The sequence below is a fragment of the Fusarium oxysporum genome, chromosome 11 (assembly GCF_000149955.1).
Source record: "Fusarium oxysporum f. sp. lycopersici 4287 chromosome 11, whole genome shotgun sequence".
NCBI lineage: Eukaryota > Fungi > Ascomycota > Sordariomycetes > Hypocreales > Nectriaceae > Fusarium > Fusarium oxysporum.
This window is the reverse complement of record NC_030996.1, coordinates 695745-722611: the sequence shown is the minus strand read 5'-3', so window position 1 is coordinate 722611 and position 26867 is coordinate 695745. Positions and strand designations below refer to the sequence as shown.

The 26867-nt window shown below is 48.0% G+C and overlaps 15 protein-coding genes and 1 non-coding gene across 16 annotated transcripts; 8 read left to right on the top strand and 8 right to left on the bottom strand.

Moving 5' to 3' along the window:
* The first annotated feature begins 708 nt into the window (after positions 1-708).
* FOXG_20107 lies at positions 709-824 on the top strand. The gene has a single exon (XR_001936404.1). It is a non-coding gene; the product is annotated as a 5S ribosomal RNA (ribosomal RNA).
* Positions 825-1944: 1120 nt separating this feature from the next.
* On the top strand, positions 1945-4993 carry FOXG_09636 (uncharacterized protein). The gene has a single exon (XM_018388851.1). The coding sequence runs from the start codon at positions 2052-2054 to the stop codon at positions 4866-4868; it is 2817 nt and encodes a 938-aa protein (XP_018246997.1). The 5' UTR covers positions 1945-2051; the 3' UTR covers positions 4869-4993.
* Positions 4994-5003: 10 nt separating this feature from the next.
* On the bottom strand, positions 5004-5922 carry FOXG_09635 (uncharacterized protein; the record flags this gene model as incomplete). The annotated part of the gene is made up of 2 exons (XM_018388850.1): positions 5004-5770; positions 5838-5922. 2 exons carry the CDS (start codon positions 5920-5922, stop codon positions 5004-5006), a joined length of 852 nt encoding a protein of 283 aa, XP_018246996.1.
* A 708-nt stretch (positions 5923-6630) lies between these two features.
* Positions 6631-8193, bottom strand: FOXG_09634 (uncharacterized protein; the record flags this gene model as incomplete). The annotated part of the gene is made up of 3 exons (XM_018388849.1): positions 6631-7539; positions 7602-7752; positions 7820-8193. 3 exons carry the CDS (start codon positions 8191-8193, stop codon positions 6631-6633), a joined length of 1434 nt encoding a protein of 477 aa, XP_018246995.1.
* Positions 8194-9037: 844 nt separating this feature from the next.
* On the bottom strand, positions 9038-9190 carry FOXG_20106 (uncharacterized protein; the record flags this gene model as incomplete). Its single annotated transcript, XM_018400384.1, has 1 exon — positions 9038-9190. One exon carries the CDS (start codon positions 9188-9190, stop codon positions 9038-9040), a length of 153 nt encoding a protein of 50 aa, XP_018246994.1.
* Positions 9191-9392: 202 nt separating this feature from the next.
* Positions 9393-10592, top strand: FOXG_09633 (uncharacterized protein). Its single transcript, XM_018388848.1, has 3 exons — positions 9393-9525; positions 9573-10015; positions 10070-10592. Exons 1-3 carry the CDS (start codon positions 9419-9421, stop codon positions 10396-10398), a joined length of 879 nt encoding a protein of 292 aa, XP_018246993.1. The 5' UTR covers positions 9393-9418; the 3' UTR covers positions 10399-10592.
* A 412-nt stretch (positions 10593-11004) lies between these two features.
* Positions 11005-11824, bottom strand: FOXG_09632 (uncharacterized protein; the record flags this gene model as incomplete). The annotated part of the gene is made up of 2 exons (XM_018388847.1): positions 11005-11653; positions 11709-11824. 2 exons carry the CDS (start codon positions 11822-11824, stop codon positions 11005-11007), a joined length of 765 nt encoding a protein of 254 aa, XP_018246992.1.
* A 383-nt stretch (positions 11825-12207) lies between these two features.
* On the bottom strand, positions 12208-13131 carry FOXG_09631 (uncharacterized protein; the record flags this gene model as incomplete). The annotated part of the gene is made up of 1 exon (XM_018388846.1): positions 12208-13131. One exon carries the CDS (start codon positions 13129-13131, stop codon positions 12208-12210), a length of 924 nt encoding a protein of 307 aa, XP_018246991.1.
* A 681-nt stretch (positions 13132-13812) lies between these two features.
* On the top strand, positions 13813-15119 carry FOXG_09630 (uncharacterized protein; the record flags this gene model as incomplete). The annotated part of the gene is made up of 1 exon (XM_018388845.1): positions 13813-15119. The coding sequence occupies exon 1, from the start codon at positions 14091-14093 to the stop codon at positions 15117-15119; it is 1029 nt and encodes a 342-aa protein (XP_018246990.1). The 5' UTR covers positions 13813-14090.
* A 541-nt stretch (positions 15120-15660) lies between these two features.
* Positions 15661-17476, top strand: FOXG_09629 (uncharacterized protein). The gene has a single exon (XM_018388844.1). It carries the CDS (start codon positions 15712-15714, stop codon positions 17302-17304), a length of 1593 nt encoding a protein of 530 aa, XP_018246989.1. The 5' UTR covers positions 15661-15711; the 3' UTR covers positions 17305-17476.
* A 214-nt stretch (positions 17477-17690) lies between these two features.
* Positions 17691-18077, bottom strand: FOXG_20105 (uncharacterized protein; the record flags this gene model as incomplete). The annotated part of the gene is made up of 2 exons (XM_018400383.1): positions 17889-18077; positions 17691-17835 (listed from the first exon to the last, which is right to left on the bottom strand). Exons 1-2 carry the CDS (start codon positions 17972-17974, stop codon positions 17691-17693), a joined length of 231 nt encoding a protein of 76 aa, XP_018246988.1. The 5' UTR covers positions 17975-18077.
* Positions 18078-18633: 556 nt separating this feature from the next.
* On the top strand, positions 18634-21184 carry FOXG_09628 (uncharacterized protein). The gene has a single exon (XM_018388843.1). The coding sequence runs from the start codon at positions 18994-18996 to the stop codon at positions 20638-20640; it is 1647 nt and encodes a 548-aa protein (XP_018246987.1). The 5' UTR covers positions 18634-18993; the 3' UTR covers positions 20641-21184.
* A 303-nt stretch (positions 21185-21487) lies between these two features.
* Positions 21488-22412, bottom strand: FOXG_09627 (uncharacterized protein; the record flags this gene model as incomplete). Its single annotated transcript, XM_018388842.1, has 3 exons — positions 21488-21779; positions 21828-22213; positions 22263-22412. The coding sequence occupies 3 exons, from the start codon at positions 22410-22412 to the stop codon at positions 21488-21490; spliced, it is 828 nt and encodes a 275-aa protein (XP_018246986.1).
* A 1480-nt stretch (positions 22413-23892) lies between these two features.
* FOXG_09626 (uncharacterized protein) lies at positions 23893-25052 on the top strand. The gene has a single exon (XM_018388841.1). The coding sequence runs from the start codon at positions 23966-23968 to the stop codon at positions 24842-24844; it is 879 nt and encodes a 292-aa protein (XP_018246985.1). The 5' UTR covers positions 23893-23965; the 3' UTR covers positions 24845-25052.
* Positions 25053-25466: 414 nt separating this feature from the next.
* On the top strand, positions 25467-26053 carry FOXG_20104 (uncharacterized protein; the record flags this gene model as incomplete). Its single annotated transcript, XM_018400382.1, has 2 exons — positions 25467-25918; positions 25948-26053. 2 exons carry the CDS (start codon positions 25467-25469, stop codon positions 26051-26053), a joined length of 558 nt encoding a protein of 185 aa, XP_018246984.1.
* Positions 26054-26272: 219 nt separating this feature from the next.
* FOXG_20103 (uncharacterized protein) lies at positions 26273-26718 on the bottom strand (the record flags this gene model as incomplete). The annotated part of the gene is made up of 3 exons (XM_018400381.1): positions 26273-26326; positions 26382-26496; positions 26600-26718. 3 exons carry the CDS (start codon positions 26716-26718, stop codon positions 26273-26275), a joined length of 288 nt encoding a protein of 95 aa, XP_018246983.1.
* Between the last annotated feature and the right edge of the window lie 149 nt (positions 26719-26867).

The window sequence follows — 26867 nt, the reverse complement described above, 5'->3', positions numbered from 1 at the left end:
ACCCTGTTAGTGCAGCACGGCACGTATGATCCGAATTAAGGTAGTGCTCCGTCCGGGCTGATTAATACCCAACGACGACGCTAAACACCAGAGAGGAATTGACGTGGTTGGAGGGAAAAGGCATCGTCCAGGGACTGTTAGCGTGAATGACAGAATCATCCACGACAGCGGAACTCATAAGTGCTCACGCAATCCTCTTGAATTACAAAGCCAATGGCCTGACGATTTGGAAGAAAATGCTCAACATCACTTACGAATCTCGGACTGGAGTCATTGCACCATCGATATCACCATTATACGGATGACAGCCTGCACGCAATGGACAACCTTTGATGCGGAGCGATACAGCGAATGACAGTCACAATTGGTCTAGGTTGGTGGTTCTGATAAAGTCAAAGATGCAATTGGTCGTTATACGGAAGCCTGTATCTCAAATCTGGTAGTTCTGTGCTATTAGAGGGATAATCTCGGAGCCTGGGCTTGACCATATCCATAACTCGTCAGACAGTATCTCTATCCTTCATCTGCCCACGCGTAATATGCAGGCCATACGCAAGAATTGACCCAGAAGAATACCACGCAGACGTCATGACAGCTACCAGCATACGTCGATGCCCATACTAATCCGAACCGAGCCGATAACAACGATGCAGCTCAAGCTGCAGACACTGTGAATATAGGCTGCAATCATACTGATCTCAAGCACATACGACCATACCTATCAGAGAACTCGGGATCCCGTCCGCTCTCCCATAGATAAGCTGATAAGGGGCGGATTAGTAGTTGGGTCGGTGACGACCAGCGAATCCCCGCTGTTGTATGTTTTTGCTGATCTTGATAAGAGATCGTCCTTTTTGGGGTTCAGTTTGTTGTCATGTTCAAGGCGAAGCGGTAGTTGTGGAGGTTCAGGTCCTGGTAAAACGTCCTGAGACGTGATTACCTTTTTTGTCTTGATGGCTATTACCGCCGAAGCTCTGTAGTACGCTTTCACTGAGCAATCAGCTGCTGCCATATAATTTCAGGGAAAATCTTAGCTCACCTTTGCTCCCTTGTGTTAGATCGCTTGCAATTACTCACTCGGAGCTAACATCGTCGAGTATAGCGTTCATATTCGTATGCCTAGGTAGAGAGCTGAACCTACAGACTCACATAAGGGGCCCCTTGAGATTACTGCCTCTAGAGAACAAACAGTTGAAATAAACGTAGAAAGCTCCAAGTAACGTATGTCAGCCCAGCCTGGCACCGTATCTCATAATGGCTGGCGTTCACGTTTCTTCTGCCAAGGAACGTTCGGCAAACACCAAGTTTTAGCTTTCGCTTGGACAGGTATTTACTGCTTCAATACCATTTCAGGATACATGCAGTCAGTAATTGCAGCAGATAATAACTTTCTACCGGGGCAAGGCATGCGATGCAAAAATCGGCTGTTGGCTATATCTGACTTCGTGGTTTGAATGTTTTGGGTTGACCCCGCTGATAAAATCCGTAGGCTGTGTAAGTTAAGTGGTAGTTAAAGTGTATTTACAGTAGGTGTTAGCATAGGCGACCACCGAGGCTGAAGCCTCTTGGCGCCAGACCCGGGACTCAAAATCGAATTCTGCAGCTGTGTTGTAAAAAAAAAAAAAAGAAGTTTAAATTCAGTTAAGAATAAAACACTGACAATCTTGAAACACAGTCTTGGTAAAATACAAGGCAGAATGCTGGGTTGAGCGTTGAGAAGTGAAGTCTGGCTGAGCCTGCCTCGAAGCTGAAAACCCCTGGTCGTTGCTCGTAAGGGCGTCCAATTGCTGATATTGCTGGTGAAGCGCTTGAGACTTGGCAGCGCACTTTGAATGGTGCCCTTCCACGGAATAGTATCAGCCACCGGCGGCTATGCAACAAGGCGGATTCATTCCGTGATGATCTTCAAACCTTGATAATGCCTCCCCCAACGTGAATCAGCCTTGGAATCACAAAACAATGTCAAGGTCTGCATGGCAATGCTATTGCCCATCCTGTTTCACCGATGACTATCTTTCATCATTTGAGTATTGTCCACAACCATCGTCAACATGTACAAGTCACACGTCCTCACAACGCCGACATCAATCCGTCTCTTGGATATCATTGAGTCCCGAGACGACATCATTCGTTGCTCCATGCGAGTAGTCGACCTAAGCGATGAGAGCCTCGAGTTTGCCGCCGTCTCATACACATGGGGGAACCCTACTACAGTCCAAGAAGAACCCATGCCCGATATCGATGGTTTGGAATTCGAAGAACACGCCGATAAATTTCCTTTCGCCTATCACAGTCCAGAACTGGGTCCCAATGGCGACAAGCTGGTAATGGTTGATCGGGCCAAGCTTCTGTACTACGATATGCATCGTTATGTCCCTCGTGAAGAGGTGCTTTGGCAAAAGCGCACGCATCATGAAATAGAAGTTGACGGGAGTCGAGTCCCAATCGAGGAAAACCTCTTATCGTTCTTCGAATCAGTGTTGACACTGAGAGCTGCAGTCGTTCCAAACCCAGGTGAAATGGAGAGTTCAACTTACCGCTCAATCAACCTGCCCATCTGGGCTGATGCGCTCTGTATCAACCAGGCAGACCTCGACGAACGAGCTGCCCAAGTCAAGCTTATGGGGCGCCTATACAAGTCAGCGAGTATAGTACTTGCCTGGGTTGGCCAATATGACAGGCTTTCAGAACTGGCGATACAAGCAATGGGGAAGATTCTTGATTTCGACGCAACTCGGCTTCACACACAAGACTCGTCATACCTAGAACAAGAGGAAGTGACAATGTCTCCGGTCCCAGGGATGACAGTGGTGCACTGGTTCGCCCTCTTTTCCCTCTTCCAAAGACTCTGGTTCCGCAGGGCTTGGGTCGTCCAGGAGGCTGTTTTTGCTCGGGATATCTTAATGGTTTGTGGCGCGACACTGCAAAGTATGGACTTCATCTTGGCGGTTGCCGCGTTTCTGGAACAGACGGGAATCGATATTGAGTTATGCCAGTTTGGCCACAACTTCCTCACCAATGGAGCTGTGTCAGACCAGGCTCAACACTGGGAGAAGCTGTCACTGCTCTCTGGACAGCCAGCGAGGACGGTAAATGAGTTAAAGGTCACTCCGCGCGATGCTCTTTCCTTTATCCTCGGATATCACCATACTCGTTCGCGTCTTGGGTTCTGCAACGCTGGCCTGCCCATGGTCACCCTACTTCCAGATGAAGAAGGCCAAGACGGGGCAACTGAGAACAAATCATGTCGATGGGCCCTAGAGCTTCCTGAAGTTACTCACCTCACTGATCACGATGTAGTGGAATCTTTCAGCGAGGAGCTGGGTATGACGGGTTTCAGATTCGAGCGCCGCAAGCTACACCTACTCTCCGTCCTATCCGACTTTCGTGAGCTCGATGCTACTGATCCTCGAGACAAGATCTTTGCGTTTCTGAACCTTGCTGAGGACGGTCTCGGACTACAACCAGACTACAATGCCGACGTCGAAGAAGTCTTCATCCAAACAACGAAGGCCATAATTGAGAAACGCATTGGTTCGCACCTTGCGGTTCTATCCCATGTGCAAGACCTTTCAGACACTAGGATTCAAGGCCTTCCAAGCTGGGTCCCAGACTTTAGCGCCAGGCTGGGGCGGGTTCCGTTCGACCAAGGTGGACATGATGATCGTTTCTGCGCCGGAACTCACCATGATGTCGGTTTTGACGACTGGATAATTCACATTGACCCCGAAAATAAGCCCAGTATCAAGGCCATCAAGGTGGATACTGTCACTATGTCCACAGAGCTCAATCGAGATCCAGTTATCCAGACTCTACGACTGGCATTACATAGTCCAGCTGAATATCCAGTTCAAACCAGAGCGTGGTGTGTCGAGGATACTTCAGATCATAGCTCAAGACGGTACATCCGCCCATCACAAGCGGTGACCCGGGTTGAAGCCCTATGGCGCACTCTGATCATTGATAAACTGACCGAGACGGAAAACGACTTCGGCAATATGGACTCAAGAGTGAACCTAGGGATGGGTTTTAGTAACTGGATATTGACAGATATACTAGAAGCTCGCGACTTGCTCGTCGAATGGTCAGGGCTTAGCTCGGAATCGTGGGCGTGGATACTGATCCAGACGTCGTTCACTACCCGCTTGGCTCTTTGGTCAGCTATGTATGACGGACGGCAGCTGTCTGATGAACTACAGGCGCCAGATCTTGAGACAGCTCTAGCTGATCTTACTGAAAAGATAAGAAAGGAAAAAGGCGAGCGAGGCGAAGGAAAAGAGGGGAAGGAAGCAAACCAGCAAAGCCAAAAGGTGGTACAAGAAGAGGATAAGCAGGAGGCGAGTAAAGATGAAGAGAGGGAAGATGAGCTATCTGAAACAGAAGGAAGTGACAGTGAAGGCCAGGATGGTGGCGATACAACGTGGGAAACAGGGTTTGTCCCTTCAGCACGGCGTATTCGAGAGAGCTTTCCGGCTCCTGCAGTGGAAAAAGACAAACAAGACGAGGACCCGTTAGGGGGCAAATATAAGCGACCTTCGATGCAACGACTAACTCCACTGGGACGGAGAAAGCTCCGCAACTTCGAGAAACACATGCGCAATGCTACCCAGGGCCGGAAACTCTTCATGACAGAATCGGGGCTGCTTGGCCTGGGACCCAAGACTTTGGGTCAGGGCGGTAGCAAGGATGAAGTATGGATCTTGATGGGGGCCCGGGTACCCTTTATTCTACATCACATCGAGGGTTCCAAGTATCGTGTTGTTGGAGAAGCATATGTCCATGGACTAATGTATGGGGAGGGGTACGATCGCTATGCGGGCTGGGATGAGGGCGGGCGTAGTGGCGTGGATACGATACAGTTGGTTTAGCGACAAGGAGGTCACAGAGCAAGACGCTCTAAATGGCTGAAAGGTATTGCCAGAGATAAAATATATCATTTACAGTTATGAATCATTAGAAGTATAGTTCTGAATCGAATGTTATGATCGTCGCAATACAACAACTCATGCTTTCTGGGCAATGACGTCGACAAGGGTATAGCCATTCGGGCTGCCACTGGATATATACAAGTAGGTACCAAGGCCCGGCTGAGTCTTGTAGTAAAACTCATTATTCAACTGGCCATCCACAGTGGTGCAGCCTAGGGATACGCCGTCGTCATCTGTTGGGCACGCAGCTTGGGGCGCAGTACAAGAGAGCTTGCCGCTGACGATTTGGCAGGTCATGTAATCGAAGGACGTGTTGGGCCCAGTGTTACCATTCTGGCAGAAGGCAAAGTTGGCAGGGTCAAAGATCGTGTTTGCAGAGCCGTAGTATGCGCATATCTGAATTCCCGTATCTTTATCCCGCAGTCGGCCGGTGTCGGGGTCGAGGATGATCGTCCTGGTACGGCTAGTTCCAGTTTGAGGGTTGAATAGCAGTATGCTACCATCTTGGTCGATGCCTGTGAGGGGCGCGCCTTGTATAGCGCCACCGCCGCCAACAATGGTGAATGTTGGGGTTGCCACGGCGGTGGTGGTCGTGCTCTCAGCCTCGGCTGTCGTAGTGGTAGATATTACAGCGGTTGTTGTCTCAGCTTCAGCCGTTGTGGTAGTAACTTGAACAGCAGTTGTTGTCTCCGCTTCCGAGGTTGCGGTTGTGTCAGGGGCGGTCGTGGTAATAGCACCAGTCTCGGTGGATGTTTCAGATGATGCGACTGTAGGTGTTTCCTCGACAGTCGAAGTGGGCTGTGTCGTAGAACCGACCGACGTTGAAATAGCAGTCTCCGAAGCTGGATGGAACATCACGATTAGCCATTTTTCAGTCTTATTTTCAGCATGCTCTCTTTGTCGACATACTGGAGGACCTGGGCTTGCAAGGACTGGCAAGCGCAGAGTCGGCAACAAGAAGGCCAATGGCCAACAGTAAAACCTTGGGTCGCATCCTCGGCACGATGAGAATTCGCAAACGATTGACTGAGGTGGGTGACGAACAAGAAAGCAGAAAGCGAAAGATATGCAGAAAAGATCCAAGGAGATGGCTACTGTAACTATATTGTTACGTACCTTAGTGTTAATGGCGATCATCTTGTATCCCCTAAATCAATAGTTTGCTCTAGCGCGCCACAAGATCTGGAGAAACTTTATGCTCAACAATAATTGGCTGCCAACGTCCCATACCAAAATTCCCCGTCAATAGTGCCAGGCACCGCTCGGAAACAGGCCTAGTTTAGCCCCAATAATGAAAGCTTGTTGCGTACTGTATCTAAGTCGGCTAGGTCGGCAATCTTCAAACGATGGAGCATTACTGTAACGGTTGATGATCTAATATTTCCAGGTCGTTATTATACGTTACCAGATGATGCGAAGAGATATTGCTCAATTCAAGTTCTCTATCATACGAGGCTTAAAAAACCATCCCTCTGCTATCGCCTTGTCCTCATAAAATTCCCCAGTAGGTGTCAACAAATATGCAGGTCTTCCTGCCTTCCTCCAGAGGATGGCAACATCCTTCAATAGATGACATAAGGTCACACCCTCTTCTCCGGGTGCAGGAGGATCGATACCGGCGGACTGACGCTTCGTAGCTAGAAGTTCCCCGACCTTTCAGGCTACCATAGAGCGCAAGGTTACATAATATCTAGTTCTAAACTCATAACTCTTGCTCTTGGTTCTCCCCAATTGGCCAGTCGGGCTGGTGCACCATCCCCATGACCAGCCCAGGCTTATCGGAAGTGATACCGAGATGTGTCTCCAGGCCCATACGCCAAGTAGCTGGGTAGAACTTGCGATTCTGAAACATGAACATAGATCCGATAAGATGGAACTTGTTAGGCTTCGGTCCATCATCTGTTGAAACCTCATGACGAACAACGTCATACCAATTATGGTCTACCAGCCTTTGGATGACAGCTGCATCATCATGAGGTCGAAGAACATCTGGGTTTGCGAGCTTCTCTAGACGTTCGAGCCAGGCTTCTTGCGTAAGGTTCTTTCCCAGTTCTATACCGTGACCCATGCCATCACGGCAGGGCTTGTATATATAGTAATTCTTGATGTCCGAGTCGGATTTTGACTCGCGTAGCAGATTTTGAAGTCCTTCTGAACCCGGGTTGATCGTTTGAGTGATCCCATCAGCAACGATGTCGGCCTCTTCGGCGGTCAGAACACCACGCGAAACCATCTTCGGAAGCTCTTCAGGTATGATGCCAAGTAGTCGCTTGTCATGCACAATGAACACAGTTCGAAGGTCATTGAGAGGAGTAAGGGACAATTGGCGGGCGACAGCTGGTTCCAGGTCGGCATACTCTTCCTGCAGCATCTCAACAAACCATTGTTCCAAGAGCCTGTTCGTAGCCTTATCCCAGAGAGAGAATCCAGTTGGAGAATTTTCATCAGGGCGAACTTCCAGATCCTGGGGGCGAACTGCCTCGACTGGCGGCCTTCCACGTGCAACATTGACAGCTGAAAGGATCTTCGAGTCAGCACCAGGCCATTTATCTCTGATAGAGAAAAGCGGTTTATCGGGGTCGAATAGTGCCATAAGGTTGTTATAAGATGCCTAAATGGTTGGCAGAGCGTCAGCTTAAAGAGTAGGGCGCAGAAGACAGTCGTATCACTCACATCCATGCTATTCACAGGCTCAAGTCCTCCTTTACTCGCACCAAGTTCCAGAAGCCCATTTTCGCCCAGAGCAATTCCCATGACCGCATTGAGAGGTAGCCTTCCGTTGATTTCGCAAACATACGGTGACTCATCCCGCAGACCATCCGGGCTGCGACCAAACAACAAATCACTTCGCCAGCAACCGGCATGCTCGGCGTAGTCTGGAACACAACCACTAGACGCTACCCATCGGGAGAAGCTCCTCTTCCGATGGATCCAACGGCATGCGTTCCGGAAAGCGTGCCTTCTCGTCTGTAAACCACCGATCCACGATATCGACAAAAACACGACCAAGAAGGACATGAAGCTGCTCAAGTCGTGAGAACAGAGGATGTGACACCGCAACAGCATGTGGTGAGATGCGCTCCATGATTCCAAAAGATAGTTCACCACCTTTGGCATCGGCGTAAAGATGCTTACGAAAAGTCTCAAGCTCTTTAGCGCGGCGGGCAAGGTTGCTGCAATATGCAGGAATCAACCGCTGCTCTTCGGCACTTCGGGAGACCGAGATTTGCATGAGGCCCGGCCGTTTGGCAATCATGGCGGGCATTTTTGTTTCACGATCCGATGTTCCTGTTAAGAATTACAGCGTATTACTAGGAAAACTTTCGAGCGTTGAAATGCCGTCCGCGACGCTTATAACTTATACAGACCCCTGTCAATCTTGATATGACAAGAAAGGGCGCGTGCGACACCACCTACCTATTCTAGCCTTATCCTGTCTCCACGATAAGCAGCGTATTACGCTGGGACAGGCTGTTCTGTGAAGGATGACTGTAGTCAGAATTTAGAGCGTAAGCGATTACGCTGCCCCAAACTCCTTCGGATTTGTCAAGGAGCCCGACTTAGTACGGCAGTGACGACCAGCCTTTGTAGCATACATTATTTCTGGAATACTTTGATGGAGTCATCATTCTAGTTTTGGAGAAGATAATCAAGGTTGCAGTGGTGGCTACTCTCGATCCCTCATATCTCATTGTCTTACCCAAGCTGCCAAGATCTGCTCAGTGTAAGCCCTAAAACCTCACGCCAAACTCAAATGCAGATTGTTTCTAGAGCCATTTTTCTTGGTCGCTTACACTTCTTCGTCATGTGATCGGACACGGTGAAGTGGTCTTTTGCTGAGCAGTAGATATAAGGATCTCAAAGACAAAGACCCTCGCCAGGACATTGCCTTGTACCATCTTCATGTCTTCTCCATTCACTTTCAATAGTACATACCTTGTCAGGTAAATCTCAGCAGTCTCCAACCACAAGAGTCGACTTACAGGAGGTATATTGATGAAGTCAACTTCGACTAGACAACGACAACCTTGCGACCAGGAGTTTGGAATTTATACTTCCTAGAACATTTGCTTCCATATGCATTTATATCTCTGTTTTTGCTTCTGTGGTTAGCCAAGTTCGATAATATTGTGTTCTTGATCCGAAGAACCACTACTAAAGCCGGCGTACTCGTTCACCACGCCACGCAAAAATGCATATGTCTGCCTCCCAAAACATTCAATCCTATGTGATACAACAGCTTCGCCCGCTGATCCAGACATAAAGTGGCGATACCAGACAGGATTGAGGGGATTCTGAGCATCTCACATGGTGAGATATCCCACCAATCGGACCTTGCATTCCGTGACATACGACATCCGGTTAATGTATTTGAAGTGGAGGCATTTTGCCGCGAGCGAGTCTAGATATAAATTAAGAATAATTCACTCTGATCTTGGAGGTTTGGCCAATGCTTTTTTGTATAACGATTGTCACTCTTGTTCCTTGAGATGAAGTTATTCGATCAATGCCTCCTTCTGGCAGCTGGCCTGTCTGAAGCTCTTGCTAGTCCATTTACCTCGATGGCCGCCCAGACTACGAAGAATCTTATCATTTTGTACGTCATTCCAACATGACGAATCGATTCAGTCTAACCAAGGGCAGTGGTGATTCATACTCAACCGTGGGATTCTGGCCTGGAGGACAACTACCATCATCCTCCAACCCCATCGGGAACCCCGGACTGCCTGGGCAGACGACTTCTGCTGGTCTCAACTGGGTCGGCCATGTCACTTCAACTTTAAATACATCTTTGATCCTCACATACGACTTTGCTTACAGCGGAGCGACTGTCGATAAGAAGATTGTCAACTCATGGGCCCAGTACTCGATGTCGGAGCAGGTGGATCTCTATAAGCAATATGTTGCGCCTAAGATTACAAAAGCTGATACCCTCGTCGCATTCTGGATTGGTATCAACGACGTGGGTGAGGCGTTTTGGAGCAAGAAGAGTGCTCTTGTTACCGAATGCGTAAACAGATATTTTGAGCTCCTGCAGGTTCTTGTCAATGATGGCTACAGCAAGTTCGTCTTGCTGAGTATCCCTGGTAAGCCCCGACCATTTAAAAAAAGAAAAATCAGTTGCCTGACTCTTGATGAAGCATACGCAGATCAGTTCCCCAAGATGATAGGTCAACCGGAAGTTGATCTGGCTCGCCTAAGATCAGACATCATTTCTTACAACAACGCTGTCAAAACCAAGGCAGCTAGCTTCACATCCTCTCACCCAAATGTCAAAATTCAGATATTCGATACCAAGCCCTCATTTGACCAGGTTGTCAATAATTATGCGGCATACGGAGCCAAAGATGCTACTTGCTTCGGCGCGAGTAATTGTCTTTGGGCAGATGACTACCATGCCAGTGGCGCCATTCATAAACTGCTAGCCCAGAACTTGGTGAAGGCGGTGAAGGGAATTTTTGTCTTCTAGACAAACATGGTGGTGGGCTCTTTGCAGACTGTGCAGGATCATGTATTTGAATCTGACTCCCCTCTGTCACCTAGCATACATGTATTTTGATATGAGGGATACTCCGAAGTTCCTTCAATGTTCTCGCGTATTTGCAATTTTTCTAACAGCGGTGGCCTTTTGGTCTCCAGTGCTGCCATACCACATAATCTTTCTCAGTACGCTCATAGGTAGTGAGGATTTTAGGATTGTAGTCCGGAAAATGAGACAAACATAGCTGCGGAGTATGCTTTTTGAACTGTTTCTGCAGTGCCGAGCAGAAATCCAGGGTTTGCTCTTCTGCGTTGTTTGTATCCTCCAGCATAGGTATTACTTCCATGAGGAGTGGCCAGAATCCAAATACCGGCATACATCCTGTCTGAGTATGTTCTCAGCAGCCATCGCAGCCTTCCCGCATCTTTTGAAAGATCGATCAAAATTGAATTCCTTTTCCTCCATTTCATCCTCAACAAAAGCGATTGCATCCTCTCTGTCAATGATAACTGGATCACACTCTGAGTAGCTCATCATGATCTGGTAGAAAACTTCAGGGTCATTGTCCACTCCCCATCGTTTAAGATGTTTGAACTAATCGTCAACAACACCCCGTAGCTTTACCATGTGCTTGGGATTCACGCCATCAAGAAAGTCTCCCACAGCCCTGGGGTCCTGCTCCATAGTCCCAAATAAAGGGACATGTGTTTTGACAGGCATAGAAGGGCTGGGATACCACGCAGGGCCCTTTCTATCCTGTCTTTGACGCGTGTCCCCGCATCTGCGGATTTCAGGATTATACACACCACGAAATACGAAGATGACTCTTTTCAACCGCTTGATTGCCACCTTCAGTTTGTCCGGGCCCCTGTATTTCGGGTCCTTGTACCCAACGTGTCTCGTGTTGGTGTACCAGCTCTCATTGTTTCTCCTGTCCCAGTAGTCCTGATCGGTGTGCTGAGCCAAGTTGACAATGCCGACGTGAAGTGGAATAAGTTTCCAGATACGATGTGCAAGTTCTGGGAAATACCACCATTCAAAAATATGTATGATGTCGAACTCCGGGTTAAAGTAAAGGATTCCATAGTAGGTGCAGGTCATATGGGCATATGTGCAGGGAATGTGAACGCGGTAGAATCTCTTGGCGGCGCTACGAGATTCGTGGTTGGTAACAAAGAGCTTGCTCATGACGATGCGCTCTCTAACTTCGACACGGTATCGCTCGCGAAGAATTCTAAGGATTCTTTCGCGGGTTAGGGAGCGTATCCAGATCCTTTCGTGAACATCAGGAGGGAAACTTGCCGAATTGCGGGAAGCTGGAGGTGCTTAGAATTGCCGGATTGAGAATTTTAACCTCTTCATCAGAGCTGGAAGAGACTGCATCTTCCGTATCTGTGCCTGGGGGAGTAGCCATCTTGCTTTGGCTATTCAGGCGGGGCTCCCACGAATAGTGTGGGCTTGACGTGAGAGGCCTGTGGGTGTCTTATATGTTAGTCACTATTAAAGCTGGCTTTTGTAGCTTCAAAGAGCCAGCCAGTGAGGTTTGTAGAGTAAGGGTTGAAGTTAAGCTATAAGTTCCAGGCCTCGAAGTCACGAATGCTTCGTGATTGGAACACGTTGCATAAACTATAAAGTCGAACGATGAACAATTAACAGGACGGGGACTGTGAATGATCATTGCATAATTAAATTGTTCTATGTCATGTGAATAAAAGTTGGAAAACCTTCTATCTCCCCTCCTCTATAAGCTCAAACTTCCAAATGGTTATTCCTTTGTATGGCCCAATTTCCTGTTTATTACTGGCTGACAAAAGCACTTGTCTTAACCCACTGTTCCATCGTCTTAGCACCAGGGTTCAGCTGTCGAACCTTGGCCAAATCAGCACCATAGCCTTCATCTCTGAACCAATTAACCATGATTCCGAGCTCGGCAACGCCATGCTTTAAAGCTTTTCCAAGTAAACCGAATGTCGTACCAGCAGGTCCGCCAGTGGCGTGCTCAAAAGCTTCGCTGAGTTGTGCGAATGTGATCTCATCGCCAGCTAAGCTGATAGCTTGCTTACCCCAGGCTTGTGGGTCTGTGAAAGCTTCAGCAGCGAAGAAGCCGATATCTTCTGTTGCCGTCCACTGAAGAGGCTTGTTCTTGAGAGTGTCGCGAATCATGGTGAGGAAGACTTTGGTGGCGAAACCAGGCTCTAGGTTTTCCATGAAGGCCGTTGGGCGCAAGATGGTCCAGTTCATTGAGCTCTTTCCGTTGGCGGTCGAGTCGCGAAGGTAATGCTCGATCTCGTGCTTGGTCTTGAAGTGAGGGACAACAGTGGCGTCCTTCCAAGACTTCTCGTCACCGCCCCGGTCAACGCTGGAGTAGACAAAGTGCTTGATGCCGGCCTTGATCGACTCATCGATGAGACCCTTTCCTTGTCGGACCTCGCCCTCAAGAGTAACACCCTTGCCCATGGACAGTTGGACTGAGTAGACGCCCCAGAGAGGCACAGTTCCGGCAGCTTGCTTAGCGGCACTGAAGAGGGCGGGGATGGAGTCGAGGTCACCCTCAATGAGCTTGATGTTGGAAGATTTGGAGGCTAGCTTCTTTGCGGAAGGTGATTCCTTATTGCGAGTGGCGGCGAGGAGAAGGAAGTCTGCGTTCTTTGCGATAAGAGCATTGATGACAGAGCTGCCTTGCTTGCCAGTGGCGCCGGTGATGAGAAGAGCACGAGACATTATTGTGATGTTGGAGTGGTTAGAATGTCAAAGGAGGTTATGTTTAAATTGAAGTTGATTAGTCGTTAATGGTGGTTGGTGATTGATGAGTGTGATGTTGATGAGATTGATTGAAGCAGGCCATGATGTGTTCTATATGTATTCAATTCTCTACACTAGCCAAATCCAATCGCGAAACAAGAAACAAATTTTCAACCAACTCCATCGACGATTTCTAACATGCTTGCTAAGAATGGACTATGTCGGATTTCCATGTCTTGACGAGCGAAGTGGATGGAAAAGGCAGTGGACATCTCGGAGATGCGACAGATGCCGATGCAGACTAGGCTAAACTGCCTTGGAGTTAGTAGCTTCGTATCACTCACTGACCAATCACTCGACTTCGTGTAATCTGCGGGTGATCGTGAGCACCAAGAGCCTTTATTGCAAGATACATGTGCTTTCTAGAATTTCTCACGTAGTCAGAAGTATCATCAGTTAGTGGCACTGGCTACCCCACTTTGCCAGGATTCTCAATGCCCTTTCACAAGACCAATCAAACACCGAGTGAGCGAAGCGCCCCCGCCCGGTCAATGCCAAGACACCGAGGAGCCAATGAAGGACAGAATGGAATTCCGCACGCTTTAGTTGTCGTATAAGCAACCTACCCTATGAGGCTGGTGATGCTGTATGTCAGCAAGTAGACAGCTTGTCGTGAATCCTTCAGATTGTAAAGTAATTGCACCATAAACAGAGTCATGTTGATTGGATTCAGAATCGCCTTTGGAGAAAAAAGAGCTATTTAATAAATCAATGTCCCAACTATCTTGAACCTATCATTCCAGCATCTCACAATCTGTTCACACTTCGATATAAAGCAAATCCAAAAACTATCACAACTACTTATCCATCAATCGCCCAACACATAATTCGCCATACCAGCACTGAGGAACTTCCCAATCAATAATATTATTTATATCATGCCTCATCTTGCCGCTCAAGTCCCCGCCGCCAAGGCCCCTCTCGAGGTCCGAGAAATCGAAACTCCCCAGCCTGGACCCAATGAAATCCTCGTCAAGAACCAGATCATTGCCATCCAGCCAATCGACGCTAAGATCGCCAAGGTCGCTATGCTTCCACTTCCCTATCCGGCTGTCCTCGGCAGTTCTTTCGCCGGCACTGTCGAGAAGGTTGGCTCCGATGTCAAAGACTTCAAAGTCGGTGACAAGGTCGTTGGCATGAAGACTGCTGGAGCTAGTGATAGCAAGTACAGCGCTTTCCAAGAATACTCTATCTCATCGGAAGTCACTACTACAAAGGTTGATGATGATGAGACGATGGATCTTGCTGTCCGCCTTGTTGGTAACCTTCCTACCATCCCTGCCATCTTCAACTATACCCTCAAGCTGCAGCGACCTGTCCCTGGCCAGGAGCCCAAATCCCAGGGAAAGCGCATCTTGATCTACGGTGGAACCTCCAGTATCGGAAGCATGGCTGTGCAATATCTCACTCAAGCTGGATACGAAGTCATCACTACTACTTCTCCCAAGCACAAGGACTTTGTTTCCAAGCTTGGTGCCTCCAAGATTATTGACCACTCTCAAGAATCTGAGGCTCTCACAAAGGACCTCATCGCCGCTGGCCCCTACGATATCGTTCTTGACACAATCTCAACTGGAGCTACAGTCAAGCTTCTCGCAGATGTCGTCGCAGCTCAGGGCGGTGATTCAGTCTATGCTCTCCAGCCACCCTTTGGTCCCGAGACTCTCCCCACTGGTGTCACGCGCAAGTTCGAGGGCTGGTCTCTACTACTTGGTAAGGAGGAGAATGCAGAGCTGCTGAAGTGGATCTTTGGCACATATTTCCCCAAGGCTCTTGCTACCAAGAGTCTTATTTCTGTGCCTGCTAGAAAGGTTCCTGGTGGGCTTGGTGGAATCAATGATGCTTTGGATCTTTTGTTCCCCAAGGGTGTCAGCAGTGAGAAGGTTGTTGTTGACCTTCGGGATTAATTTTCAGCCTGATTTTATGCCTCATTTAGCCGCAGAAGTTACATATAATAATAGTCTAGACAGCGATTGATCTAATGGAGAGAAGTTTGTTTCATCACTTGTGCCAAAAATACCTCTGTTCATTTGCTGGTTGCATGTTTATCTGAATGGAAACGGCACATTTTCGGAATATCATCCCGCTTTCCCGCCCTTTGAATGAACTTTTGCAGATCCTTCAGAGTGAGAAGCATACTAGATGTACATATTTACTGATCTAGCTAAGTCCATTGCTCTGATCACGGCGTCTACCATTCGTTTCCAGAATGACGCCACCCATGCAATGCAGAGAATACTACCCAACAGATCCCAAATTATCCATCCCTGTCGATGTAACATACTAGATACTTATATTGGCAAAGGTAAATCTCGTTCCATGTCCCGAGTTTGGCATATTCGGAGCGATTTGCCGAAGTTGCTACTTCAGGCCAGGGTCCGAGCTTGGCATTGCCCGATACAATAGGGACTCTGTGTTTCCGATTCGCCTTTGTTATAAGTTCCCTGACTTGCACGCTATACCAAGTAGCTGTGATGTAGGTTTTGTCATTTTCCAAATATGAAATTTTCTTCGCTCTCTGCTTGGGCGACCTCTTTCACACCAGCACTTGCTGGCTTGGTCGGACACCCCCGCGCCACCACCTTTAACAATCCTATCATCTACTCTGATTTTCCAGATAACGATGTCTTTCTTGGCCCGGATAACTACTACTACTTCTCGGCTTCCAACTTTCATTTCAGCCCTGGAGCCCCTGTTTTAAAGTCCAAAGATCTGCTCAACTGGGATCTCATCGGCCATTCAATTCCCCGCCTGAACTTTGGCGACGGCTATGACCTTCCTCCCACCTCTCGATCCTACCGCGGTGGTACTTGGGCGTCATCACTCCGATATAGGAAAAGCAACGGACAGTGGTACTGGATCGGATGTATCAACTTCTGGCAAACCTGGGTATATACTGCCTCTTCGCCCGAAGGTCCTTGGTACAACAAGGGAAACTTTGGCGACAACAATTGCTACTACGACAACGGTATACTGATTGACGATGACGACACCATGTATGTCGTATACGGTTCTGGTGAGGTTAGAGTATCTCAACTATCCCAGGATGGATTCAGCCAGGTCAAATCCCAGGTAGTTCTCAAGAACACTGATATCGGTGTGCAAGATTTGGAGGGCAACCGTATGTACAAGATCAATGGACTCTACTACATCCTTAACGATAGCCCAAGTGGTAGTCAGACCTGGATTTGGAAGTCGAAATCACCTTGGGGCCCTTACGAGTCAAAGATCCTTGCCGACAAGGTCACTCCACCTATATCAGGTGGTAATTCGCCTCATCAGGGTAGTCTCATCAAGACTTCCAGTGGCGACTGGTACTTTATGTCCTTTACTTGGGCTTACCCTGCCGGCCGTCTCCCGGTTCTTGCACCGATTAAGTGGGGTAGCGATGGTTTCCCAATTCTTGTCAAGGGTGCCAATGGCGGATGGGGATCATCTTACCCAACGCTTCCTGGCACGAACGGTGTGACAAAGAACTGGACAAGGACTGATGCATTCCCCGGAAACTCACTTGCTCAGTCCTGGGAGTGGAATCATAACCCGGACGTCAACTCCTTCACTGTCAACAACGGCCTGACTCTTCGCACTGCCAGCGTCACGAAGGACATCTACCAGGCGAGAAACACGCTCTCTCACCGAACCCATGGCGATCATCCAACCGGCATAGTGAAGATTGATTTCTCCCAGATGAAAGACGGTGACCGGGCCGGACTTTCAGCGTTCCGCGACCAAAGTGCATACATTGGTGTTCATCGAGATAACGGAAAGTTCACAATCGCTACGAAGCATGGGATGAATATGGATGAATGGAACGGAGAGACGAAAGACCTGGGGCAAATAAAGGCCACTGCTGATGTGCCTTCTGGAAAGACCAAGACCTGGCTTAGACTTCAGCTTGATACCAACCCTGCCGGAACTGGCAACACGGTCTTTTCTTACAGCTGGGATGGTGTCAAGTATGAAACACTTGGCCCCAACTTCAAGCTCTACAATGGCTGGGCATTCTTTATTGCCTACCGATTCGGTATCTTTAACTATGCCGAGACAGCTGTGGGAGGTTCGATTAAAGTTGAGTCTTTCACAGCTGCATAGGAAAATTGGGATGATGTTGAGTGAGGATGTAGTCTTGGGGTATAACTAAGATAGTACAAATAGGGTTTTAGACTCATTAACTCCAAACAATGACATTGTACCAATGACAAGACAATTTTCATCAACGACCCTTAGACAGCCAAAGAAGACAAGACTCAAGATGGCCCGGCCCCAGCATGAAAGATGACTAAATGAACTTTGAGAACTCCAACTCCGCTGAGATAAGGCGATTGAAAGGGATTTTGAATGACAATGGGGTATATAAACAAATAGGAATCATTGAAGCTGGGAATGAAAACTTAGCCACATTCAACAGGATAAGCGAAGAAATGCCAGCCTTTTTTATCCAGCTATCAGTGCTTCATCATGAGCTTTCTTCCCATAATCTATCTGCCTTGAGGCGGATTATTCTGTGAATAAACTGCCATGTATTGGGCCAGCCGATCGGTGACAGGACGTGCTTGCGTATCGTAGACATATCGGTTGATGCTGTAGGAGCTTGGTTGATTCGCGCCGTCTCGTATCTGTGTTCTTGATCCGTTGTCAGGATTATAGGGAATGAGAGGTCACGGATGATAACCTACGAGCTCAGAAAGCTACCAGCCACTGCGACGGTAGAGACGTTGGAGGCGGAAGCTCCAGATGGAGTAGCTCCAGAAGGGGCGGACATTTTTGGAGATGTGATTGATGTTTTTGAGCTTTCGCGTCAGATTCCAAAGTCGGATGAATTGGAAAGTTTGTTGCATATTGGTGCCGTATGGGATTAAATACACGCAGAACCAAGGGGGATCAGCGAGAGCGACATGATTCAGGAGTCCCGAAGCAGGACTTCTTTCAATCGGACGCACATACATAGCCGCACAACCGTACCAAAGCTCGCGAAAATGTGGTGGGGAGATTGATGCCTCATATTACTATAGGTCAGCAATGCATTGTTTTCTTCGTAGTGTGCGTCGAGTGGTGCTTCAACAGACATAAAGGAGGTCTGGATTTCCAGGACTTTGTCACAATTGTGATGAGGGGGGCAGCAGAGCCGCGTGGCAGTAGACGCAAAATCACATCTGTGACAAGCTCAAAGATAGCAGAAGACTGTGCATTGCATGGGGTCTGCAGGTCTTGTGTCCAAGTGTAAAAACCCCGCTCTGAAATGTCAGGTTGCAGGCGTGAGATTGGTCGCCACGTCACCATTTTGAGGCCATCTTACAGGGATTAGTCTCACTTGAAATCACAAACGTGATATTTTCTGTCCAGTGATAAGTCTTGGTGCTATCACGCGACTGGTGGCTTTGTGATAGAGGGTTGGATTCGCTGGCAGTGTCATCATCGCACATTCATTTTCAACCATTGTCTCCCAGGCTCCCACCGCCTGCATTTCAACCCAACATCATACGTTTTGCGGCTCATCAATCAGAAACAATTTCGCCCATCATCTGGCTTTCAGTGATCATACGGTAACGCCCGTTTTCTGTTCCCTTCTTTCCTCCGACGTCATAGCGCCGTGAACGATTGGAGAGGCAACTGTCAAACTCGCGACAGTATCAGGCAATTAGCTGCCTTATCAAGCATCTTCTATTTTCGTCCGTTGTGACTTTGCTAAATTCGCAAACAAGGCTGTGTGACTCTTCAACCTCATTTAAAAGAGCCTCCAAGTACGGCGTTATTCACCGGCATAAGTCCAAGCGCATCATCATGGTCAGAAGTCTAAGTGATGAGAGTGAACACGACGGTATTGGAAGATGGTTTGACAACGACGACGAAACGGTTCAATCGCCGCAGCCAATTTCCATGGAAGAAGACCAGGAACTAAAGGAAATCCCCATCGACGTGGTTGGCTCACCGAAGGAGACGATAGCCTGGCTGACCGACCTCCGACAAAAAACTGAAGAGGTTCGACTGTTACACCCTGTCACAGATGTGCCATCAGTATCGTCCGTGCCTTCACTTAACCTATCAGACGAGACGATGAGCTGCAGCACGCGCTCTGTTCACAATGCTGCTGGCTTATCTACTGATGACGAGACAACAACTATGAGCCAACGCGGTCTCGCGACCATAGAGTATGGTTACGACGAAAATGCCCAAGATGTTGCTTCAGACTCTTCGTCAGACAGCTCTGGGAGTTTGTCTCCGGTCTCCTGCCTGTCTCCAAGTAACACAAATATCACATCACCTGGCTCTGATGGGTCTGACCAGGACTCCATAGAATCGATAGATGACATACCTGAGAGTGCCTACGAGTCTTATTCAGCCGAAACAGCTCGAATGGGCTTACAAGGGTCCTACTGGGCCTACGGGAGTGATCTGGAGACATCGTATTCGGATCAGCACCATCAAGCCTGTGATGCTGACGACGACGACAACAGTGAAGCGAACGAATCCACGCGCAGGGAGGAGCCTACAGCCGCTGAAGTTGGGTCTTGTACAGGGTCGACAGAAGCCAACGGTCTAGTGCAGCACAAGGATCAGCCACCTAAGCGTGCGGCTCAAGACGACGAGAACGAACACCAACAAGTCTCACGGGCGAAGAAGTCTAAAAAGCAAGAGGACTCCCACCTCAGGCTGGCTTGCCCTTTCTACAAGCACGACCCGATTCGATATCGCCGCTGCCACGCCCACGTTCTCAAGCGCAATAGCTACGTGAAACAACATCTCTTCCGCTGCCATATGCAGCCCATCCACTGCGACATATGCCTCAGCATATGGTCAAATGTCGAGGAGCTTCGAGAGCATCGCCGCGCTCAAATATGCGAGAAGCGAGAGTATATTGCCCCCGATGGCATTACCCCCGAACAAGAGCGCAAACTACGGTCGCGGCTTGGAAGTCAGAACAAGTCGGAGAGTGATCAGTGGTTTGAGCTCTATAGCATCCTTTTCCCATATGCTCAAAAACCGAAGTCTGCATATCTGAACGGTGAATTGTCCGAGGATGCGGAAAGTCTACGCGAGTTTATTGAAGGTCGCGGTACGAATGTGATGATGGAACAACTAAAACGGTCAGGCCTCATTTTGAATGGAGAGAACAATAGCCGGGGAGTTGATATAGAGTTACAGAACAGTCTACAGAACGCTCTAAGTACTATGTTTGAGGGATGGCAGAATCAGCGAAGGGGGGTTGATGAAGATGATGGTGGTCGGCAGACCAAGAGGCTTAAACCAACTCCTGGAGAGTTTCCATCCAACAAGACTCAGATGCCTGTGAGGACTGACACTGGAAGTACGAATACTACTGCGACAATGATGGATGATCAAATTGAGGGGGAACAGACCAGGCCAACTACTTCATCCTCTCAACAGAAAGGAGAGATTGTCCTCGGACTTTGGAAGTCACCTTCCTAGCATTTACCCTACCTTGAATCTATGCTTTTCTTTCTTTTCATTTTATGATCTTGGAATATTTCTTTCTTACTTATTTCTCTGTCAAAATTGCACTATTCAACTATCTATCACAGAACCCCATTTTCTCTACTTTTGTGTATGCCCCCCATAGACCTTCAAGTCTTGGGACAAGGCGCCCACCTTCCTCAGCTCTTCGACAGGCCTCTTGACAGCCGAGGTTATAAGATTGACATGATTTCCTGTGGTCTTTAGCTCATAGTTATCTTTTCCATAAAACTTGTCGAGGGCTTCCGAGAGCTTTAAAATATTCGGAATTTCGGTCTTGGAAAACCGGTGTACGTGGTTCGATTTGTTGATTTTGCTGGACGATGTCATTGCGTAGAACTTAAGTGGTGGATCGTATCTGTAAATGGATGGATAGGTTGAATTAGCAGAAGGTCGAGATGTGTTGAGAGTTAAATTTGGGTAGCAGATGTCCGAGGTGGGCTACAATGAGAATTTATATTGAAATCTTACACTTAACAAATGAGTGTACAACATTGCACATGCTAGGCCCCTCCTTGAGTGAAGCTTCTATAGTTCACATCAAGGCATCTGAGAATTCCAATATATGCCGCGATCTAAGCTCTAGCTGTGAAGTTGGAGCATCACCAGGTTCATTTTCTTGGGTTACCAGCTCTAGAAAAGCAAACATTACACATCACCCGCAGTTCAAAGCCTATTACTCTGGTGAATCACTGAGAATAGCGTCAATATATCTCGGGACCGGATGCAAATATTGAGACTATCAGTGATATCTTATTAGTGCTGCAAGCAAAGCGACGACAAGATGTAGGACAAAACCAGATTATTCCGGCTTCCGTCCAATAGTCCACCGAACCTCAAATCCCATCACGGAAACGCCGTCGTCTACCTCTTGTTGTAGCCTGTCGCAATGTTTCTCCACATCTTCATGAGAGTGAATCCACTCAAACTCTCCCCGGGAAGCAATGCCATTCAAGGCCTGTCGTGCGTAGTTGACAAGTGTATCCCCAGCTCTCTTTCGGACTTCAGGTCCCTCACTGAAGCTGCTAAAGTCGATGTGTGAGCAATCGACATAACCAGCCTTTCTGAAGTGCCCCTCAAGTGGCATTGGGCTTCTGTTGGAGGTCAGCGGATCCTTGATGACGACTGGAGGGAATGCTTACGTGACATCGCGTCCGACTGATAGTCCGTACCGGACATCCGTACTGATCCATTTCTGGTATGCTTCAGTGATTGGAGTCGCATTGAACTTGGTGAATCCTGTTTCGTCCCACAAGATGTAACCTCCTGGTCGCAGAAGTGATTGAAGGTTCTTTGCTACTGGCACCCAATCCCCGGCTTTGAGAGCGACCATCAAAAGTCGAACATGCACCAAGTCATATTTTCCCACAAGATTCTCGGGGATTGGCTCGAAGACATCCCCGAGTGACAACTTGATATTTGATGGAAGTTCGCTGGGGGGGAAGAACTTTGAATCATCTATGTCAAACCCATCAAGCTCGTGGACGAGCGCCTTGTCATTGGGGTTGGCAACGCGCGTCTTGAGTACCTTGACAGTAACGATGTTGTTCGGTACGTGGGAGTGTGTTGCTGTGTACACGGCAGACAAGAGAGTTGAGATATGACTTGATGTTATCGGGGATCAAGGTCTTCGTAAGATGTAACCAAGTGATGTGCTGGTAGTCGAGGCGATGTTCCTCAACGCCCTTCTTGCCGCTGTTAAGAGTATAAATCTGGGGTCCAGTCATGTTGATATATATGCTTGAATCACTTCGATTAATTTGAGGGTAGGATGTAGCACTTGAAGGTGAACGGGGATACCCGTTCCAACTTATAGTGAGAAACATAGCAAGACTGACATTTCAGCACTCAAAATATCTGGCTATACCCGTGAAGTGGTGCCGTTAGCCGATTGATGATGTTGGGCCATCGATATGATTGGTTCATCCCATCTACTAAGGATTCTGATGATAAACCAGACGTGACAGCATGAACGAATCTTACTCAGCGCCACGATCAGACACGGTAAAGCGCCCATGATATAGCGCATTTCTTTCATCCTAAGACAAAAGTGCTCGGAGGGGGTTTTGCGGGACTCATTATCCTGGTGCAGTCAGTATTCGATTGACATGATCGCCAAACTCTTGCTGGATTGGGGTGTGTCGGGGCGGTGACTAAAGGCCGGCTTACGCGAGCTTCGGGGCTTCAGTGAAGAATGGCTCGGATGGAAGTGCTTTGCACAAAAGGTCGAAACTATGGATCACATGAATTGAGTCTTATAAGATCTACCCATCTAAAGGGTATGTCAATAAGGCATCTCGTGATATTGTTGTGAGGGAAGGACGTCTTTTATGTAGAGTAAGACTTGACACATCGTCTCTGTAGGATGCGACAGCACTGGTTTATCGTAAAAGCTAGAGCGCCAGGCTGAGAAGGTGACGAATGATTTTGATCTTGCCCAATTTTGGAAGATTAAGGCTGAAAGCATGCTTCGTATAGAAGTCGGTGGTTTATAGCTTAGTTTTACTAGCCTTGGTTGAGAGTGAGATTGCTAATTCCCGTAAAGCTTCCTGTGTCACTCAGAGGACCATGATAAATCGTATAAATAGTTTCTATTGGAGTATTTATGTCCGCATTTACGTTTAGTGATGTAGAAGGTGGATCTCAGCACGAATAATGGGTTGGCTAGAGCGAGTGCCATATTGTAAACTCCAACCCGAGTGTCAAAACTACTTGTCGCATACAATTACCGCTAGAGCGTATATGAATTCTTTGCCAAGTATAGTGGAATTTGTCAATGATCTAGAGCTGCCCCAGCACATGCACCACGCCGCGTAACTGTCTGGTTAAGGCTATGTCTTTGCTAAGGTGCCAAGCTGGGCTGGACACCGTGACATTAGAGTCTTAAGGTTGGGTGCTGAGATAAGATGACAATACTGACATCCTAGGTATTTCCCATTCTAAAATTAATTAATTTTGGAGAATAGCGCATCATTTCTACATAAGTAATGAGGCTGAGTGGTCAGCTAGCGCTGCTATTCGTCCAGCTACTAACAGAGGCAAGGATAGTAAGCTGCCAAGACAACAGGATCGATACTAAGCCCACGTCACGACAGCTCCAAGCCTTCTTTGCTCTGAATATGGAAATAATCTCATTCGAAATAGCTTCAGAGACGTCGCTATGATAGTGACGCGCCGCTAACAACCTGGTTCACTGACACTTCGTCATTGCATCAAATATTGCGCCTCGTGATTCATCTCAAAATATTCTTTAGGTGAGGGGAAGACGTTCTATAAGACAATGGTTATGCACCCTCAAAGCAACAGTTCCGAAGCATCTTCACGCCAAGACACTCATAACCAACACCTCCAAGCTCTACCGGGCGCTCACAACTCATCACCCACCGACCTCCACTTCATAATATTTGCACTCCAAACTCAAACCGCAACAATGCCTTCCATTACCAACATGGTCACAGCGCTGGTGTATCTTGCTTCTGCTGCGAGTGCCCTTCCCGCTAATGTCGCTCGCCAACAGACCAGTGAATGCGCGACTGGTACGTGGTACTACTCTTGTGACACCAACGTCGGCTGTTTCGACCACGATCCTTGTGCCAACCCTACTCCCGTTTCTGGCAAAACACCCGACAAGGCGAAGGGCAAACCCACTTCTACAACATCATCATCTTCGATTAAGACCATCGTCCCTGCTACGTTGTACGACATCTACCCTGAGCATCCCGATGAATCTAGTGGTCCGGTCAACGGCGTTCATCTCGAGACTTGGAAGGACAAGTCTCAGGTTGAGCAAGTGATCATTTTCAAGGACATCCCCGCAGGCGCAAAGGACTGCGATCTGTCTTGGTGTCAGGGCCCTCGCTACTCTCGAAGATTCCTCGTCAAGAACAGCGATGCACAAGCTGATGCACGACCTCTATCTGGTTTCCCCGAGAACGATGTAACATACAACTCCATCAAGCCCTTCGACGATCAGAAATCGATTGGCGGCCCCAACTTCTCTTTCTGGGATGATCGTGAGGAAGACACCCATGTTGTCGGGGGTGTCAACTGCGCTGAGACTCTTTCCTTCATCGTTGGACTCCGAAATCCCAAGGGCGATTCACAGGTCTACCTTGAGCAAGATGAACATGAGAACGGCTGGACACTGACATATCACTGATTGCTTCATGTGGTATTTGGAGAATCAGTAGATAACGATGCATCTGCTTGCTATTCGGTTTTGTTATCCTTTAGGAAGGTCGTTTTAATGTTGGTTGGGTCAAAGTTAGCTTGGTGCGATTCGATTCATGAATTTTCTTAGTTTACATACTTTAATCACTCTTTCTTTGCATAGTTACCAACAGGCAATCGTCATGTCGTTTCTGTCGTCGGGAGTTGAATGACTAGCCATTTAGTCGCAATGAGCTCGTCATCTACCTCGACCGTTACTTCAGTCATCAATACCACGTGTTGTCGGTCATTTCTGTGCCACTACGTATGCAAGGAAGCATTGTTCGGGGCTATTATCATCAAGACCTCGGTTGTACGATTCGAATGCCGCAATGATTACCAAAAATGGGTGTTCCGGCGTCCTTGATGTGAGATCAGTCATCTGTCGATCTTGAAAGGTCGAGCATAACTCAATCGATGGCTCATCTTTGTCGCCAGTCTCAGTTTACCTATGTTGCTTCCCCGTTTATGCACTCTGCCTACCACCGCTTTATTCCAGCCAGGCCTGTAGCCTCTTGTCTTGTGTTCACGCCAATATCTGCCGCCAACATCTGTCACCAACATTCGGCACTATGACTACAGGATTCGAGATTGTCGGCACAGTTTGCGCGCTGTACCAGCTCATCCATGCCTCAACTGGGTTCATATCTGAGTGTAAGACAGTATACGGTGGGGAACCCACCACTCATCACAACATAAAAGAGCACGCCGAAAACCTGGCGCAAGCCTGTGACTTGACTTGGGCTCGCTACGAGACAATGAGCTCATCCGAAAGGCTGTCTGATGCCGAAAGACGGGTTCAGAAGACTGCAAGAAAATGCCACACTTCTGCTCAAGCACTCCTGGGCGAACTACGCTATATGACAGACAAGCAAAAATGCAACGACTGCATGGGAGCCGTCGCTTATGTGGTCAAATCCAAGTTGCACCGCAAGATCGAACGGATAGAGGCGGGGTTCAAAAACGGCCAGCAGGAGTTGCAGACAATTCTGCAATCTGAGACTTTGCATGCACAGTGGTCTTCGTACGATTCATGGCTAACGATGGTTCTAGGTCACAAAATAAGGCTAAGAAGTATCTCGAGATGGAGGGATTCCAGAATGTGGATATGGGCATGCAAATTTTGAGAATGAGCTTCGTTGTATGCCAAGACCCATGACAACCATACCCAAAACGCCTCCGATGAGGCGTTGAATTGTTACATACCAACTAAGCGAGTGCCGTGTGGGGAGTTCTTCGAAACCAACAATTCAGCCTATACTATTGGACGGCAGGAGAACCTCAAGGCCTCACTTTGAGGCCGCCTAATGGAACTTTTGAAGCATGTCGCTAATACTCGTAGCAACAAGTCCAACAATCATCAACCTGGGATTCAAGGTCAGTTATTGTTAAATTTGGGCCAAGGAGGTGATCTAACCTTCTTAGAGCGGTACTGTCTCTTGGTTAGGGCAAAGAGATACATGAAATATGGAGTAAATATAGCTTACCAATCCTTCTGGGCAGTTAATGTCCTTGTCAGCGCATAGCAGCCAGCAGATCTCAGACTTCACTGCCTGATGTTCCTCCCTCTGCATCGGTACATGCGAGAACTTGATAGAAAGGCTATGAATCGGTGTCAGCAAAGGAACATTTCCTATGCAGGCCGCAGTGAACTGTGGGTTGTAGTAGTGGAGCCTATTGGATATCTTGCAGAGAGGCTGCTTACGATATATCTTGATCAGTTGACAGAGCCTTTGGCTTACTACCCTTGATCTTCTCCAAGAAGGACGGCGCAGCGACGATGCCTTGGGCAAGGGAAAGAATAGCGACGGCTGAGTACTTCATGATGGAATATGAGCTGTAGGTAAGATGTATTGGTTATTCGACTTTGTTCGATGCGATTTGGTTTGGATGGGCTGGAGAAGAAGAGATGGCTCTTGCCTTTATAGCCGATGAGATCTTTCATTTCAAGAGAAGATACAAGGATGAGCGTA